Source organism: Pyrgilauda ruficollis, unplaced genomic scaffold (assembly GCF_017590135.1).
Source record: "Pyrgilauda ruficollis isolate IOZ18807 unplaced genomic scaffold, ASM1759013v1 scaffold13, whole genome shotgun sequence".
Classification (NCBI taxonomy): domain Eukaryota; kingdom Metazoa; phylum Chordata; class Aves; order Passeriformes; family Passeridae; genus Pyrgilauda; species Pyrgilauda ruficollis.
In genome coordinates, this window is record NW_024511432.1 from 3,318,525 (window position 1) to 3,335,671 (window position 17,147).

The window sequence follows — 17,147 nt, forward strand, 5'->3', positions numbered from 1 at the left end:
ATCAGAGGAAATATCTAAATTCAATATGAGAGAAACATAAATGATAAAGTGCCATTTCCAAAAGTGGATCATTAACAGAACAATATATAGTGAGTAGCTGCTTGTTTCCATGTCTCCAGTGCATCCCTGTAATCCTGTTTAATCCGATAAACTGGAGAAAATGATCAGCACACTCTAAAGACAGCACTGATATGGAAGCAGGCCAATTTAGCACGTCTGCTCTGTGGAGGTGGTGGAGCTCCTGAAAGTCTGCTCTGGAGCCACTGGAGCACTGGGATTGTCCCTGCAGGAGGGTCAATAGCCAGCACCTGCTCAGTGCACACAAGGGGAGCAGCACCTGAGTATGTCAAGGTGAAAAATGACTGTGACAGGCAAAAAGAGACATTCAAAGACTCAAAGCAATTTATACTGCACATGAAACAAATTAAGGATGTCACCAATTAACTAAAGAAGCTTTAGATACATCTAAGTGTGGTTTTCTGGCTTAATAGTGAGTATTTGATGCTCAGTCTAAGTACAAAAAGAAAACAGAATAGGAGAAAATGCTCTTTACTGGGAGTTTAATCTAATTATTACTTTGTGTTTAATCAGCAGTAGAACTTGTGAAATACCTAAGCCAACATTCATATAAGAAGCTTCAATATTTTTTAAGGGAACCTAAGATGTTCCCAGACCACTGCTGCATGCATAATCCTTCTCCAAGAATGGCAGTAAAAGAGGGCAGTAAAGGATGCTATTTAAGGAGAAAATGCAAGCTTGGTTGCCTTCTGCAGTCCTTTCCCATAGTATCATCCCTAAGTGTTGTATAGAAATATGAGAGGGCTCATCCCTCCTGCTTCCTTCAGTGTTTGCTTGTGGACCTTTTCATGGATTCCTCTAATCCCCTTCTGAGCCTGTTGATGCTGTCTGTCTCCACAGCTTCCTGTGGTATGAGTTTGAGAAGTTGGGTAGCCACTACACACAGAAGAATTTTCTTTCATCTGTGCTTTTATCTGATGTTCCACCAGTTTCAGTGAGTGGTCCCTAGTTCTGCTATCAAGGGATTTCAGGAGCAACAGTTCTGCATTTAGTATATGTGAGGCCTTGATGATTTTGTAAACTTTGATCGTGCTGCCCCTCAGACACCCCCTCTCCCAGCCTCTTTTATTCCTGTAATCCTCTTCATTTTAGCTGCCCATCCCTGCATCTTCTACAGTACTGCACCACTGCCAAAGGGTTTGAGACTGGGGTTCCATTCTACCAGGCGCTGCAGAAAACACATTAGAAATTGATATTCTAAAAGGCTGAGGCAGACAAAGAGTGGAAGAACGTGAGGAAAGATCGCACTGACTCTCAGTGCTTTGGGGGACCTGGAGCTCCACATCTCCTTCCACTGCTTCTGCCCACTGCTGGAGGACACCTCAAGCCCCTGTTATTTTCAGATACGTATTTTCTGAGTGTTTCATCAGAGCCAGTTTAATGGTGCAGTCCCTGTGCCACCACCCTCCACAGCAACCCCACTACTGGTAAGAGCAGCCACACCACGAATTGGCCTGGAGACCTGCTCTGGCTGAAAACTCACCCTGCAAAACTGGTTAATTTTCAAACAGATGCTGTTCACCTTGTAGCCTCAAGAGTATTAAAACTGGTGCAGAGGGAGGGATGGGAATAACAATCAGGGTGTCATGGGAAGGAGAGCTGGGCTGCTGCTTTTATTAGCAGTATGCATTTATGCTGAATGGAAAGGATGATGGAGCTGAGGCTTTAATTTTTCTAGGTGAAATAAGCCATGCTCCCTCACTCTCCCTGGAAAAGCAGCTTGGCATTCCTCAGTCTTCCCAATAGCCTTTAACTGCCTCTTTTCTGTCTTTCTTGTGGGTAATGGTTAATACTGTGCATACGTAAAAGCTGTGTTCTGTTGATAATTTACTAATAATTTCAGACTTCTCCAGCTAAGGGAGCATCTGTAAGATATCTAAAAGCAATGAGTTTTTATCCAAACTGAGAGAGCATGCATGTTTGCTTGTCTTTTACTGCCAGTATTCTTTCAGAAGAAATAAAACAGAATAAGCTAAAAAACCAAGAGGAAGCAGTGACTAAGTCACAGAGAGTATTTAAATCAAGGGCACCCTGAGACTACAAAGATTTTTGTAATGGAGAAAAACAGTGGTTAGTGATACATGACAGGCAGAAATTCTTCAGCAGATGGTACAGAGAAAGAGCAATGTAGAAAAAGGAAAGAGAAAATTAAAAGGAGATGTTTTTTGATGCTGTCAAGAAACTTGACAAAACAATAACTCTCAATTACAATATCTGGAGAGAAACAGAAATGTGATAACGGAAGACAACAAATATCATCAGAAAGACCAGTACTATTAGCTCCTGGGAGCATCAATGGATGCTGTTTACAGAATTTTTCAATATTTTCCAATTTGCAGACCCTTAAATAACTGTCAGTAAAGATGATTATGCTCTCCTTATGGCAGGACGTGTAGAAAGTAGAAGACAGTTTTTGGTATTAAAGATCTGTCCCCACTTCCACAAGGTCCCAGGCCTCCACTGGGACATTTTGTGCACACACCTGTAGGTACACACTCATCCTTCTGAGGTAAAGAGCTTCCTGATGGGAGTTTGTCTAGAGGCTGAAGAAGAAACACTTGTACCCAAGTGGATTTATACACTAAACCAAAGAGACTGGTGGACATTCATTTAAGGAGTCATCAAAAGCTGGTTTTCAAATAGCTGTTATTTGTTTGAACAGAACTGGCATGGACAGACAAACAAAACAGCTATTATTTGATTACTTCTAGTTTAGATATTACTGTCTATATTGCTTGGTTCAATGCAATGGTGGTTAAACGTTATTATAATATGAAACAATACTGGTTGAGGTTGGTGGGGTTTGGAGACCTTCAAGCATAGGCCCACACTGGTAGCAGAGCTGGGCCTACAGCCAGGTTTTCAAATTGAAGGGAATTTTTGACTTTTCCAAATCTAGGCTTCATCTCATGACAAACCTTAAATTTCTATACATATTTTCTGTGCAGTCTTACACTTAGCTGTGAAATGAATCTGACATTCGTTTGGGTTCCATACAGGCAATCTCAAAGCTGACATAAATGTCTGCTCCCTTGGAGTCTGAACAGGGCTGCCCAGGAGCCACAGCTTCTGGGAGCCAAACCAGGTCCTCCAGGCTCCCTCTTTGTTCCACATCTAGTGCCTGGGAGCCCTGCGAGCGCTGATGGAGCACGCCAGGCTTTCAACTTCCAGACTCAGTGGCAGACTGCCTGAAACCTCTGGCATAGCTGGCTGCCTCCAAGCTAAACGTGGGAGTCCTGCCAAGCAGGCTGCCACACTGCTCCTGCTCCCCAGGGACACAGCCTTAGGACCTTGGCTCAGATTTGGAGAAAGTTTTGAAACGCAAGAAGTTTGGAATGAAATTTCAGTTATTCAACAAACTGGGCATTTTTCTCTGAAACTTTCTTAATTTGTAATTTGTAAAATTTCAGCCTGGTTTTAGTGTGGGTTTCTGTGATAATAATGGGACACAGGGCAGAATCACACTGGCATCCTCTGTGTGAGTGTGAATACTGAGGGAGTTCAGGAAATTGTTGGACTTGGTGAAGAGTAGTGTAAGTTACTTCCACTTGATGTTTCAGACACTGTATCAGGAAATGTGGCTTCTCTCAAGCTTGCAGGGCATTATTAAGAAAAAAACTAGTGATTTGATTTTGACCCTACTTCACCAATTTCTGTCTGCTATTACTCAGGCAGTCTCATCTCTCCTCTTTGTGGTCTTCTCCACTCTGTGTGTGTTGGGTATCCCACAGCAGGACTCGAGGGATTTCTGACCTTGGCAGAGCTGCTGAGTATGGGCTTTTCAGAAAAGAACCAGGCAGAGATTTAAAGATCTCTTCCTTTTGCCTACAGAGTGCAAGGGGAACAAAATACAGAACACAAGTGATGGATTTGGAGAGCACAAAAGCTGTCATAAAGAACTGCTTGAAAGGAGCTGCAGAGATCAGCTCTTGGGCCAGGAGAGAACACCTGGCTGCTCAGGCAAAGCAGCTTTCCACTGAATGAGAGCTGTCTGCCAGAGATTATTCAGTCAGGGGTGATGGAGGCCATTCCTTAGCTCTTGTGGGGACAAAGGAGAGGCTCATTTGACCTTACAGTTCTTTGTGACCCTTCAGTTCTTCATTAAACAAAAAATTCTAAAATATGGGAATTAATGCATTTCAAAGATACATTTTGTATCAGAACTTCTCCACTAATAACATAAAATAAATTATTAGAAAAAACTTAATTAGAAACAGTTGGAAAAACACTAAAACGTTATACATATCTGTAATTAGATATGCAAATTTTTTAAAGAAGCAGGTAACATTTTAAGCATTCTTACATGAGCTCAAACTCCTCAAAATGCAAAAGCCAACATACACTTTTAAGTGATTTAACTTCAAATTTCATTGGCATAATCAGGAATACTTATGCATTTAAATCTGACCATGCACTTTTCTGGTTTGGGAGTTGTTAATAGCATATTTGATGCCTGGTTTGAAAGATGCCAGTAGCTATCACATATGGCCAGTAAGACTGGGCAAGGTCAGTTCTCCTTCCCAAATCAAGGAGCATTTGCCAGGTTGCCAGTAGGGTGGAAAATGGAAAGCAGGGTGATATAATTTATGTTGACTTCTGAAAAGTTTTTGGCAGGGCAATTCACCAGAAGCTGTTAAGGAAATGAGTACTATCATGGACTACAGAAAGTAGCTAATAAAAATAAATAATTGGAACAAATGGTTACTTTTCATCATGTCAAGTTGGCTGTCCCAAGGACCTGAAGGAGGATTAGTTTATTTAATGTATGTATTAATGAGCTGGGAAGAGAAATATGAGAGGAAAACTTGAAGGCAATACAAAATAAGTAGAGTGAAAACTAAGAAAGATTTTGAAGAGCTTCACTGAATCAAAATAAAAAGGTGAATTGGCAACAGTAAAGCAGATTAAATGCATAGTGAAAGGGATCATACATAAAGCTGTGTTCTAAATTAACTGTAACAAGGAAGGAAAAAAACCCCCAAGAGCAACTGTGGATCAGTCAATGAAAACCTTTATGCAGTGTGTAAGAGCAGAAAAAATAATTCTCCAAAGGTTCTATCATCACTGTATCAGTAAGCAGTGGGAAATCATTTGGAACAGCTCCTGCTGTTTTTAAAAGGTATTAAAACCACCTCCCACACCAATGGCACAAGAAGATACTCAAAACTCTCAGGAATCAGTAAAGCCTTCCAGGAGGTAGGAAGGCTGAAAAGGCTGGGGCTGCCTACTGACTGACAGGGCATCCTCCACTTCATCCCTTCATACAGGCTATTCAATGAAAGTAAAGGTCAACTCCCCTCCAACAAAATCCCAAATCCCAAATCCTGATTAAATAAAATGTGCATCTTATTGTTAGCTCCTGGAAATTACTGTCACAAAACACCACTGAGGCTGTAAATTTGGTAGGATTAAAAACAAACAAACAAACAAACCATAAAGATTGGACACATATAGATAATGAGAAGCTATTTAATTTCCATTAAGTTGAATAGTTTTTGTAGAGAATATAAACCTTATTCCTTGAGAACTAAGCCAGTCAGTAAATATGAGGATTAGAGAGACATTTCCCCTATATCTTCTTGTTCACTTCAAGACTGTTTGTACCTTCCTCTAAAGTCTGTCTTAAGACTTTTATGTGTCCAGTCACTGTCAGACACAAGGACCTGGCTGTTCTGAGTGCTCCTGACTATGACAAGCATTATTGCTGAGAACTTGAATCTTATTCAGCCACACTTTCCAGGGCACTTTAGCAAGAGTGGTATTAATTCAAAAATAATTCTGGTTTCTCTAGACCACTGGGTTTGAGCACACCTAACTGAGTAGTGATTTGTTATGTGGTGATACACAAACCCAAAGTTGCAGCATTACACGTATCTCAGTTGTCATTCCTACTCCATGCCCTGTCCTCACTTCCCATAGGGATTTACACTGCAAATCTCGTGACAGAGCCCACACTGCTTCGCATCACTCCGTGGGAAAGGGAAAGAGAGAAGCCAACTGATAAAAAAAAGTGTATAATATGTAGGGAAAGTGTGGAACTTGTTTGTGTGCTTCTCACCATATCACTTGTGTGACAACAGTTTTTCCACGAGTGGGCCCTGTTTGCAGTTGCTGCAATTAACACCCCCTCCCGCACAGAGGAGTTGTTTAAATCACATACCAATTCCATTCACAACAGGGGAATTGTTACTGACTTCCAACACGCTGGGCAAGTTTTGTTCTCCTTCGTGATCATTTAAATCCACGTTTTGCTGCTGTGAGCCATTCCCAAAATGTCTAGAATCTTTCTCATGGCTGCCATCTCCATTCTGCAGACCATTATGTGGCTTTTTCAGTGGCATAATCTGTAAACCGCTGGGAGTAGTTCGGTAAGTCACAGTTTTAGCAGCCCTGTCATTTGCAGATCCTGGCTTTGCTGCATATCCTCGTTTCTGTTTTTGATGAGATGGATTAATTCTCTTCCTTTTGTGTGTTGATCCTTTAGACTTCCCAGATTCAGAAGGTCTGTGTGATATTTTCTCAACAGACGACCCTCGGCTCTCCCGCAGTAATTTCGGTGCGCTGCCCTGTTTCCCATGCCTGGATCTCTTCTCTCTGGTAACGTGTAGTCTGTTGAACTCATCAATAAATTCCTCACAATGGAGTAGGTGGTGTTCAGGTTCCCAGGTGTCTTCATTGCTCCCATAGCCTTTCCACCTAATAAGATATTCCCATTTGCCCTTCTTGTTCTTCCTTTTGTCTACAATCCTCTCTACCTAAAAGGAAAAACCAAAACTGTATTAGAAAGAGCTCCCATGAACAGTACAGGAGTGAAACGCAGAGCCCCAGTGACAGCAAGGCCATTCTGAAAACTTTGAAAGAGACATAAACACATCCTCAAATCTAATCTGGACACTTGCAATAGCTCCAGTGTGAAGAAACAAGACAGAGATCATTAATGAAAGCACAATTTCTTTGAAAATCTGGTTGCAAAATGAGACTGCTGCTTTACATTCCTCAGCTATCTCTTATTTCAGAGTCCAGCAAAGTGGTTTTTGTTGCTGATCATTCTCCTGAATCCACACATGTATTTTGTCCCTAGAAGCTGCCCCAGTCTTTGCGTATTGAAACTACCTTGAACAGAGAACTGATGACACCAAATTGCAGTATTTTACACCAAAGATCTTATTTGCAGTAGTGTACATCCACTTTGCTGCTTCCAACTTACACAAATTTGTATTTTTAGGAATTCAATATTTGAGTAAATACACAAAATTTTTGAATGCACCAATTACAAAATAAAATAGCAAAGGGCATTAAGGCAGGATTCTTATGTTGAAGGAATGAATTTTATCAGCCTGTGCTGGAGAATGTCATTGTCAGGAACATTTCTACACCAAGGGCTAATGGACTGTATTGGCTTGTACCCTAAATGTGAATTAACTTCATCATTATACTGTGGAACCTGGACGCTGGTCAAGCCTCAACTAGAGGGAGAATTCAGAGGAAAATCCAAACACACCAGTGGCAGCAAGTTGGGATTAAACTGCACCAAGTGAAATTCAGACCAAGTCATTGGGAAAAATGTTGTAATGGCAGTAGGAATTAAGTGTTGGAATAATACTTGGTAATGTGGGGAAAGTAGGGAGGGCTTTTAGAACAAACAGTTTTTGTTACATATAGCTGTCATGAAAAGTCAATGCTGGAAGAGCAGTTATGATAAGGAGAATTTCAAAGACTCTCATAGGTTTTGTTTTTTTTTCATTCTTTAATTTTTAAATTTTGTTTTTAATATGTGGTTTCTGAAGGATAAAGATCCCACTGATGAAAAAAAAATTATTATCATTAACCCAAAGCAGTATTGTTAATTTAGAAGAATAAATAAATGGATAGATCATGTAACAGCTTTCACTGCTCCTCAATGAAAAATCATTTCATGTGAAGAACAACAGTGGAATCTGTAAGGAGAATTTAACCTTGAAGAAGGGCAATCACAGCAGTGTAAGTAATTGTTCATTTTAGGTCCCTTGTTAAAGCAAACCAATGGATTAATTCTGTCTGTTCACTGGCTGGAACTGTATGTTCATAGAAATCTTGGTGGGTTCCCCAAAGGGGTCTAAATGTAATTAGCAACTAAACATTATACTTCTATCTCAGTTCATTTACATGGGAACTGTGCTAAGATATCTGTATCTGAGTCATAGTGGACACCTTCCTCCATCTCCAGGGCTCCCACTGCAGCATCTCAAACAGCTCCTTCCTGTGCCCTGCCTTATCAAATATCTACACAGAACCACCTCAGAAGCAAAGCAAGGCATCCTCTTTACTCTGAATTTAGCACAGTCCCCTTCAGGATTGCTCAGAGAGGCAAAACAATTAACTGAAGCTCAGCCTAGGCAAGTTTGAGATAATTTGTCTGAAAAGAGGAAAAAGCCTTCACAAAATGAATGAACTTTTTTTTTTTTCCTCATGTGGAATGTGTGGCTTTCAATTGTCAAACTAATAGTAGACTTATTATGATCTTGTTGACTTTATAGAGAGCAGCTGTCCAAATTAGCCTTGGCTTTAAAATACTTTCATCTTCCTATCAGGGACTAGCCAGAAAAACTGTACATTGAACCACGGAACTCTGTGTGGGCTGCCTATGGATTTGTTACCTTAATTACTGCAGCTTGCTATAGCAAGAAGCAAAACACATACATGTATGTCCTGGGGAAAAAATTAAATTGCTGCTAAACTTGGTAGACCACAGCTATCAGTACTGGAGAGTCTGAGTTACTGCTTCTCTGTCTGTACCAGATAAACAAGTACATGCATTCCCCTCCCTTTAAATTGAGGACTTTGCACTTGGAACACAAACTGTGTCAGTTTGGTGCTACTTGAGAGTTACTTGTCTTTTTTTTTTGAGGGATTGCACCAGCTTTGTTCCCCAACTTGCTCACTGAAGGAAGAACCTCAGAAAGAATGGACAAATACCTTTTTTTGGGATCACATACAAAAACCATCTCTCCACCCTCATCTTTTTGCACTTGTGCACGTATCTTTAAGTACACAGATTTCTTATTTTCACATTATTGCTCCATGTGAAGAGGTTTTGTGGAGGGTGTTGTTTAATATGGAACACACTCAAGTATTTTGGTGATGAGGCATCCTGCATTTCAATTAGGAGGATAAAAGGAGAAAATATGAGTAGTCTTTGTTCCTGGGAAATAAAATAATGGCAACGGAGGATGTGATTAACCACTTAAACAGGGAGAAGGGAGAATAAAAGTAGTCATGAAATTGGGTCAAATTTAATAAATAGTTTCTGAAAAAAAGTTCAGAAAGCAAATATATTTGGGTAAGCATTTCATTACAGCATTTTCAGAACAAAACTGCCAATGTTCAAATTTAACTAACTAAAAGACTAAATAAACTGAAGACAAAATGTTTTGTTTCTGATCAGCCCTCTTTTCAGTTATTGTTTTGCTAGGGAGAAAATGAAAAAAATGTGGTATAATCCAAAATTAGTTTGTTTTCCTTGATTTTTTTTAGTTCAACCATAATACCCAGTGGCTTGACTAATGATGCATTAAAAGTCTGAGTAGGTATTTTCCTGTCCTCATTAATGCCTCATTGTTCACTAAATGCATCTGAGGGTAGCATCAAATATACTTGACCTCTCAACATGGTCCCTTTTCTGTCACAGGGCTTTAAGTTCTTCAGTAATATTTATCCCCTTTAGGTGCCACTGGGAAGTGCTTCAGGGGAGGCATAAATATCAGGGTTTTAGCCACACCTGCTACTGTCTGTCTCATTTTCCTTCTATCCACAGTCCACAGTAACAACAAACATCACTACTTTGTTTTTTTTAATGATGTGTATTTGCTTTAACAGGTACTATGTGAAATAATAATCCTTCTGTATTTACTTAAGGTTGCGCAAATCATATCAGTTCTCTTAATGAGAAATAATTCTGTGACAGCTAGTGATTAATGGAAATAATACTTTAAATCCTCCCCTAGAATAAGCAATACATGTTTCTGAGAATATGCAGGAAATATCTAGGGCTTCAGTGTCTGATTTTCCATTTTCCCCCTCACTTCCATCTTTAATCAGAACTGAGTAACATGTTCCCAAAAGTGACCCTGGCAGTTACAGTTGCCAAATCCATGATTTCACTATATTTGCTTTGGAAAACTAAGGAGTTAAATTTAATAAAAGTGCAATGACTACAAACAAACCTTGTAGAGGTACCACAGTTAAAAGATTGCTAGAAAAGTAATGTACCATCACTTCCCTGGATTCTCTCTCCCTGCCCCCGCTGGCTAATTCTGGATGAACTGAGGTTCTGATATGTTACCATATAAATACTTTTAAAGAGAACAAATAGAATAAGAACATGGCATCTGTGCAAATGCATTTGCAACACACTTTTTAGCTTCCAAGTAGCCTTAAACCTAGCTCTATACCCAGCTGTACAAACTAGGATGAAAGTCATAAATAAAAAGCCTTTAAAATATATCTGCATTCTACTTCATGTGAAATAAAATAATACATTAGTGGATTAAAGTACATCTATCTAGAGCTTCATAAACTTAAGTGTTTTGCTTAAATATGCAGAGTACAACAACCCCACCACCCTTCCTTCACAGAAAATTCTGCGTCAAAATCATTTAACCACACAATGTTATTGTTTGCTTATCAAAAAAATTAAATCTAGGCTAAGTTAAAAAATGATAATTCCTATGGAATTATTTCTACAGCTGTAACTATAAAGCAAAGCACAGCATACTCATCTCAGTTCACAGCTCTGAAGAACATAAATAAAAATCCTTGTGCTCCCAGAAAATACCTTCTGGGAGATCAGTAAACTTCTAGAAACATTTGGAAGGTTGCATATCTACTTGGTGATTTCCAAAATAAATACATGTCATCTCCTCTTGCCATGCACATCCATGTAAGCAATTTAGACTGTAATCACTGGTGTTCAGATGGTCTCTGTTAGTGAACTCTTCAGAGCATCAGAGCAACTGCATGACAGACACTAGAAAAACTGCCTTTCATTACTATGATTACAGGACTTGTACTGGTTTATGTGGGTTTTTTCATTGGAGGTCTTTGTCCCATGTTGTGCCTGAGGGTGTTGGAAGGGTATTTGAAGAAAATGCCAAAGAAGGAAAGGCAGCAAGATTTCTGAAAGAGATAAAGGCCATCTGATTCAACATGTTTGTCTTTAAAAATGCGGTATTGCCCTACCTTCCCCCTTTTTGTTACCTTTGCTTTGAGAAATACTCTATCTCATTAGCAGTAAATCTTTTGCTTTCTTGCCTTTGTAACTTGTTTTTTCTTGTATTTGTATTTGATTTCACAAAATCTGGTAATTGGAGCATTTGTTCCAGATGTACAAAAATTATGGCAACATATCTTCTGAAGCAGCCAGTACTCATGTCAGAAAAATAACAGTGGAATGGCTGCTGGGACTCTCTTCAGAATCTGACCCATGGAGCAGGTCCAGCTATGAAACCCCTTCAGTACTAAATTTGTGTTGTTACCTGGAAGGCCACAATGAAAGTGAAAGGGCTAGATATTCTTAAAAACAAAAGGGAAGCCATTCTTCATCAGAATTACCCTTAGGCAAAACATCAAATGACAACTTCCCAGGAAAATCAGTGAACACCCCATTAATCTGAAAAGACATTGCTTTTATTTGTTTTTTTTTTCTTTTTTTTTTTTTCTTTTTAAGCATTTCTGTTTTCCAATTTTCTTAGAATCAGAAGAGATCTTAAAACTTAGTAAGGGACTCCTGCAACTTCTGCATTTTCACTTGGAACAGCCTATCAGCCTGGTATGGAAACCACTGGGATGGAAACCACTGCATTGGGTATATGTGTCCTTCAACACAGATATGGGAAGACTCACAACAGAACAAATAAATGCTGTGAGATCCCCTGCTGCTCCCTGTCCTGCACCTGTGATGCTCCCCTCCTGAGAGACAGTAACACTGCAGAGGTGTCCTGCTGTGAGATTCCATGGTTGGGGTTGAGATGGAAAACCAGGAGTGCAATGCCATCAGTTGTATTTACAGCAGTGGTGCAGCTGCTAGAAGTTACTGCTCAATGTGGTGTTTTCACATCCCTCTTTTCTGGACCCAACACTTTGCTGCTGAAGTACACTTTGTAAATTACCTTCCCTGAGCAACATTTGTGTAAGGGGCCTTCTGGCAGAGAGAGTTTCCCTTCATTAGCAGCAGAGATCCAATCTGAGGGCCTGAACCAACCACAGCTTCCATGAACACTCACATCTTCAGTGACCTTACACCAGCTTTCTGGGAAGTCTCATCTTTCTGTGAAATTCAGTCTCACTGAAACTGAAATTCTGGTATTGTCTCTCTTGTTGTTTTCTGACTCTCTTCAAATGTGTCCTAGTGCTGCATCTCCACTCCCACACTGGGGCCCTGGTTCCCCCTTGGTCCCATCTGTCCCTGCTGCTCACTCTACCAACAGGACCCATTTTCATAACCCTGTCCTCTCATGTGTTGTTTCCAAAAGACATTTCCTGGTCAGAACTTAAGAGTGCTCAAATCTCTCAGTCTGTTAAAGCCATTTCCATCTCCTGCTATAAATTTAAGGATGTAATCTACATCACTTTCTTTTCTTAGGATATTGAAGCATACGTGTATAAGCTACACCTGTGGGAGAAGTGCCACAATCATTGTGGGTTTTGGAGCAAAGAGGAATAAGAATATACACAACAGTGTTGCACTGGAGGGAAGAGGTTTTTGTACAAACTAACACCAACCTAGAACAGGAAACTTGACAGATGACACAGGAATCAGAGACTTTTTGGTCAACCAGTGTAGTCCCAGTCATTGTAGGCAATTACATCATACAGACCCTTTCATATTGGACATGTTTGTGATACAGAACATATTTCTGTCCAGGCCTATTGCTCATAGGTTGCCCAGCAAACAGCTGTTCCTTCCTAAATGCATTAATTTTGTTTAAAATGTTTTAGGCTTTCATTTGGAAAGCAGGCATGTTGTCAAAGTTGCAAAAGAAGTGAATGAAAAAATCTTTTATAGCAGCAGATTAAGGAAATCTTGAGAATATTCTTTATATAGAGGAAGAACAGGAGTTTTTCCTTTGTAATCCAAGAGTGCATCCACGCCATCAAAAATTATTATGCAATATGGGGGAGACCTCTTTGGATCTGTTCCTCCATAAAAGTTTGAAATCCTTTTCACTTACAGGCATTATCATCACATACAACATTTTGGAAATCCAAAAAATATGGGGATTTCTGTTTATTTTAAAGCACATTTTATTTATCAAATCTCTGTTTTCTTTTGTACAATAAATCAGTCTGTTATTGTATTTCAGTGATAATTGTTGAAAAGAAAGCAAGAAGCAGGACATCCCAAATTCTTGGTGTTCTTTATGCTAAAAAGTGGTCAGTTCTGAACACATCCACAAGAAACTTGCTGGCACAACTAATTTCTGCCAAATTCAATGGGATTCTCCAGTTTTCTACTATCTGAGAGCGTGTGTGTGGGAAATGTGTGTGTTTATCAGCAAAGAAGGGCTCAGCACAACTTAGTATGGTTCTGAATCTGCCTATACTTCCTTTAAGTACTACAAGTCAGCACAGTTATTCCCTATTTACTTACGTGCAAGTAAAATCTAAGTAGGAATCCCTGGGATTTAAGCCATGAAGATTTTAGGGTTTTTTTTATTTTAAAACAAGTTTATAGGAATAGGAGCATGACCTGAAGAGACTTCTAAGCAAACCAGTGTTTATATGAACAGATCACTGTTCTCTCAGTAGAACTGCTTGGAATTTGTTAAAAATACTCATGTTTCCAAACAGATTTTGAAATGTGTTAAGTAATACTTAAAAAATAAAAATATTACTATCACTAAAGGTGCTCTTCAACATTAAAGCAACTCCAGAAATGCAGGAAGCAATTATTAATTTACATGAAAATTTTACCTGAAATCATTAGAAAAAGATTAATGCTGTTTTCTTTTTATATTCATTGGCAGTTTTTTCTTCTCTAACTTGTTCAGTTATGGCTTTTTTTGGTGTTTTTTGTACAGTTTACACAGTATTTTTCTTCACCATATGGGCTTCATTCAGATTCAACTCAAGGCCAGGACTTCAGTTCAACACTTTTACATCCATCCCAAAGCTTAGTCAGAAGTGAAGATTCCACATTAAAAAAACACAAAGGTTTAGCTATAATACAGCATAAACAAATATTTGAACTATTTGCTGTGCTGCTACTCAGTGAGTCATTGCTTTCCAAATGCTACTGGTACGACTGTCATAAAAAAACCCACATGTTCCTGTGGGGTAGGTAGAAAAATATTTTCTTAGCCCTTTTACAGCAAAGTGGTAAACTTGAGCACAGAGATGTGAAAGCCTTGGCTTTGGGAAGCCCTGCTTCACTACATGTGTCTATAGGTGCTGAGGATTTGGGATTTCAGATGTTCAGAGAGGATTTACCAACTGAACAGGGAGGCTTGCATAGGTGACACGGCAAAGAGACTGGGCTACAAGGGGACACTGGTCTGTCCTGTATTAAAGGGCTCAAAGTGGATTGTACAGCGATATCTAAAGCAGGGTAATGCAATAGTTTTGCAGAGATTTTCAAGGATTGAAATGACAGTTTGGTAAAAATGAAGGCTCTGGGTTCAAAAACAAGACAAATGGACAAGGAGATGTAGTTACTCTAGAACTAGGATATGAAACAGCGGTTTTTGTGTAAAGAATCTCCAGTGGCAGTATGCATTTTGCAGCTCTTGCACACAGGGAGATATAACTATTTTTTAAATTATTGTCATGGCTTAGAAATTATATTCTCCAATTTAGTACTCCCACTAAAACCACACTCTGTTCTCCCTCCCCCTCCAACTGGAGACACAAAAGGCAAAGACCATGGGTTGAGACACGAACAATTTACTGGAAACAGAAATGAGATAAAAATTAAGAGCAACAGCAACAAGAGGTATAAGAAAATAAATAATTCTCACAGAAAAACTCCCTGTAAGTAAACAATACCAGACAGCTCCCTCTACCACATTTTCTTGACTGGAAGAAACCCCCTCTCCCTGGAAGAGTCCCTTTCCCTGTCCCTGGCAATTGTGTGAGGGGGCACAGAAAAACATCAGGGTCCTGGCCATGCCCCTTCTGGCTACCACAAAAAATTAACTCTGTCCTGGCCAGAACCAGGACAACAGTATTACATACCTGACAGAGCAAATCAAAAATAATCCTCGGGTGTGAATGTGAAGGACAGTAATCGCTCCCCATCACTGCCACAGAAGGGAGAAGAAAATGCAGGACCTTGTCCATGTTATATGAGTGACTGGACTGGGATAAGGTGATATGAGAAGGATAAATCATATATCCACTTCATACTTTCTATCCAGACTAGAATAAGGGGCAGCTGGTTTGGAACATCCATATAGCAAAAGTAGTAACAGTCAAATTTGTGAATAATACCATGCAGGGATAGGTTTTAAAGGGAAAGGGCTAAAAATAGATGACTTTGTACAATACAGAAGGCTGAGGGGTGATCCTTTGAGTGAAAAGCTGAAGTAGCAGTTTGGAAAGTAGTGGGATAATAAGGCAAGAAAACTCATGAAACACAAAGGTTTCTTTCAGAATTCAGTAGAATTCTTCATTTTTGTGGTTACACAAATGAAGTTAATGTGGTGGCAGAATACAGGAAAGAGCCAAAAAGAAAGGTAGAGCAGAAAAAGGAATAAAGAAACATGCTTTAGGCAACTATAATGGCATGACAGGAGCACAGAATATTACAACTAAGTATCCAGGATACCAGAGCACCATCACAGAAAAATGGCACAGAAAATTTCAAAAATTATCTGTGAAGAAGTAATTGTCAAAAAGGAAGAATAATACATCATTATCCCCATAGAAATAGCATTCAGATGAGCAGGGTCAGTAGGCCAAATTTTGGCCTCAATTATTGCATTGGTTTTCACTGCAGATTTAATTTGTATTTGAGATTTGAATTCTGCCCAGTGTAAAACCAACTTCCTACTGGTGCTTGGAAGGAACAAACTATCTTATGGACAGCAGCAAAGGCAGTTATGAAAGCTGTCAATGTTCATCAGACAGATGCATCTTAAATCATCTGATTTACTGCATGCAGCTAATGAGAAATCTGCATTTAAAATATGGGACAGTGCTGTAAACACAGAGACGCAGGGTGTGCAAACATATCCATTGATTTAACAAAGTGTGCTTTGGGCTCTGAGGAGGCTGTTTGCTCCCAGGGTGGGTGAAAGGCACTGACACATCTGGGTTTGTCCCAGTGTCTGCAGTGAGTCAGGCTGACCACACCACACTGCATGGCACGCTCTGGCCACACGCTGCCCTGAAACTCCTCTGGCCATGCAGAGTCCCCAGGAGCTGCCATCACAGCCACAGCCTCGGGCCCTACATCTCTTTAAAGCTGCCTCTGGCAACAGACGGACACCATTCCTTGATCTCAGCGAGTCCTCTGTCAGCCCTGGTAATTCACTCAAGCCAAGGACTTGTTAACTGATGAGTCCTGAGTTCTTTCAGGTCATCATGATTCCTGGTGATAAGGTTTCAGCCAAGGCAGTACTTCCAGTCACAGGGGCTGCTCTAGATTGGAATCCATTACTCCTTTCAGGGAGGTCCTAAGGAACAACCCTGGGGTTTCTCAGGTGCCGAGGAACAGATCTCCCCACCCATCTCCAAACGCCTCCCAGATCACTCCACGGGTTCCTGTGGTGGCATGTGCACTCTCCGTGCTGCAGCTACCTTCTGTTCCTGCTCAGAGATGGTGCAGACCCATCAAGCGTCAGGGTGAGACTGGAACTCTGACGAAGCTGAGGAACCATTTAGAAATGTCTCTGCTCGAAGCACTATTGAATATGTAAGCAGTGAATATATTACTGAGGAAATTTTCCATGTATTTGTTAGTCAGATTCCTAACTTGGCGGCTGTGTGAATATCTCAGCTGCTCCTGGATGCATTTGCAGCAATGTGGCAAAGGGCTTTGTTCCATGTCCCTCCGTAGAATAGGGCAATTACAGAATTATATTTTTATAAGT

The 17,147-nt window shown here is 40.0% G+C and overlaps 1 protein-coding gene across 1 annotated transcript in view; it reads right to left on the minus strand.

Moving 5' to 3' along the window:
• The window catches only part of CDYL2 (chromodomain Y like 2), a 60,206-nt gene that overhangs the window by 21,205 nt on the left and 21,854 nt on the right, over positions 1-17,147 (minus strand). Inside the window, exon 2 of the mRNA XM_041458986.1 lies at positions 6,239-6,833. Within this exon, the coding sequence (XP_041314920.1) occupies positions 6,239-6,833 (595 nt within the window). The remainder of the gene's footprint in view (positions 1-6,238; positions 6,834-17,147) is intronic.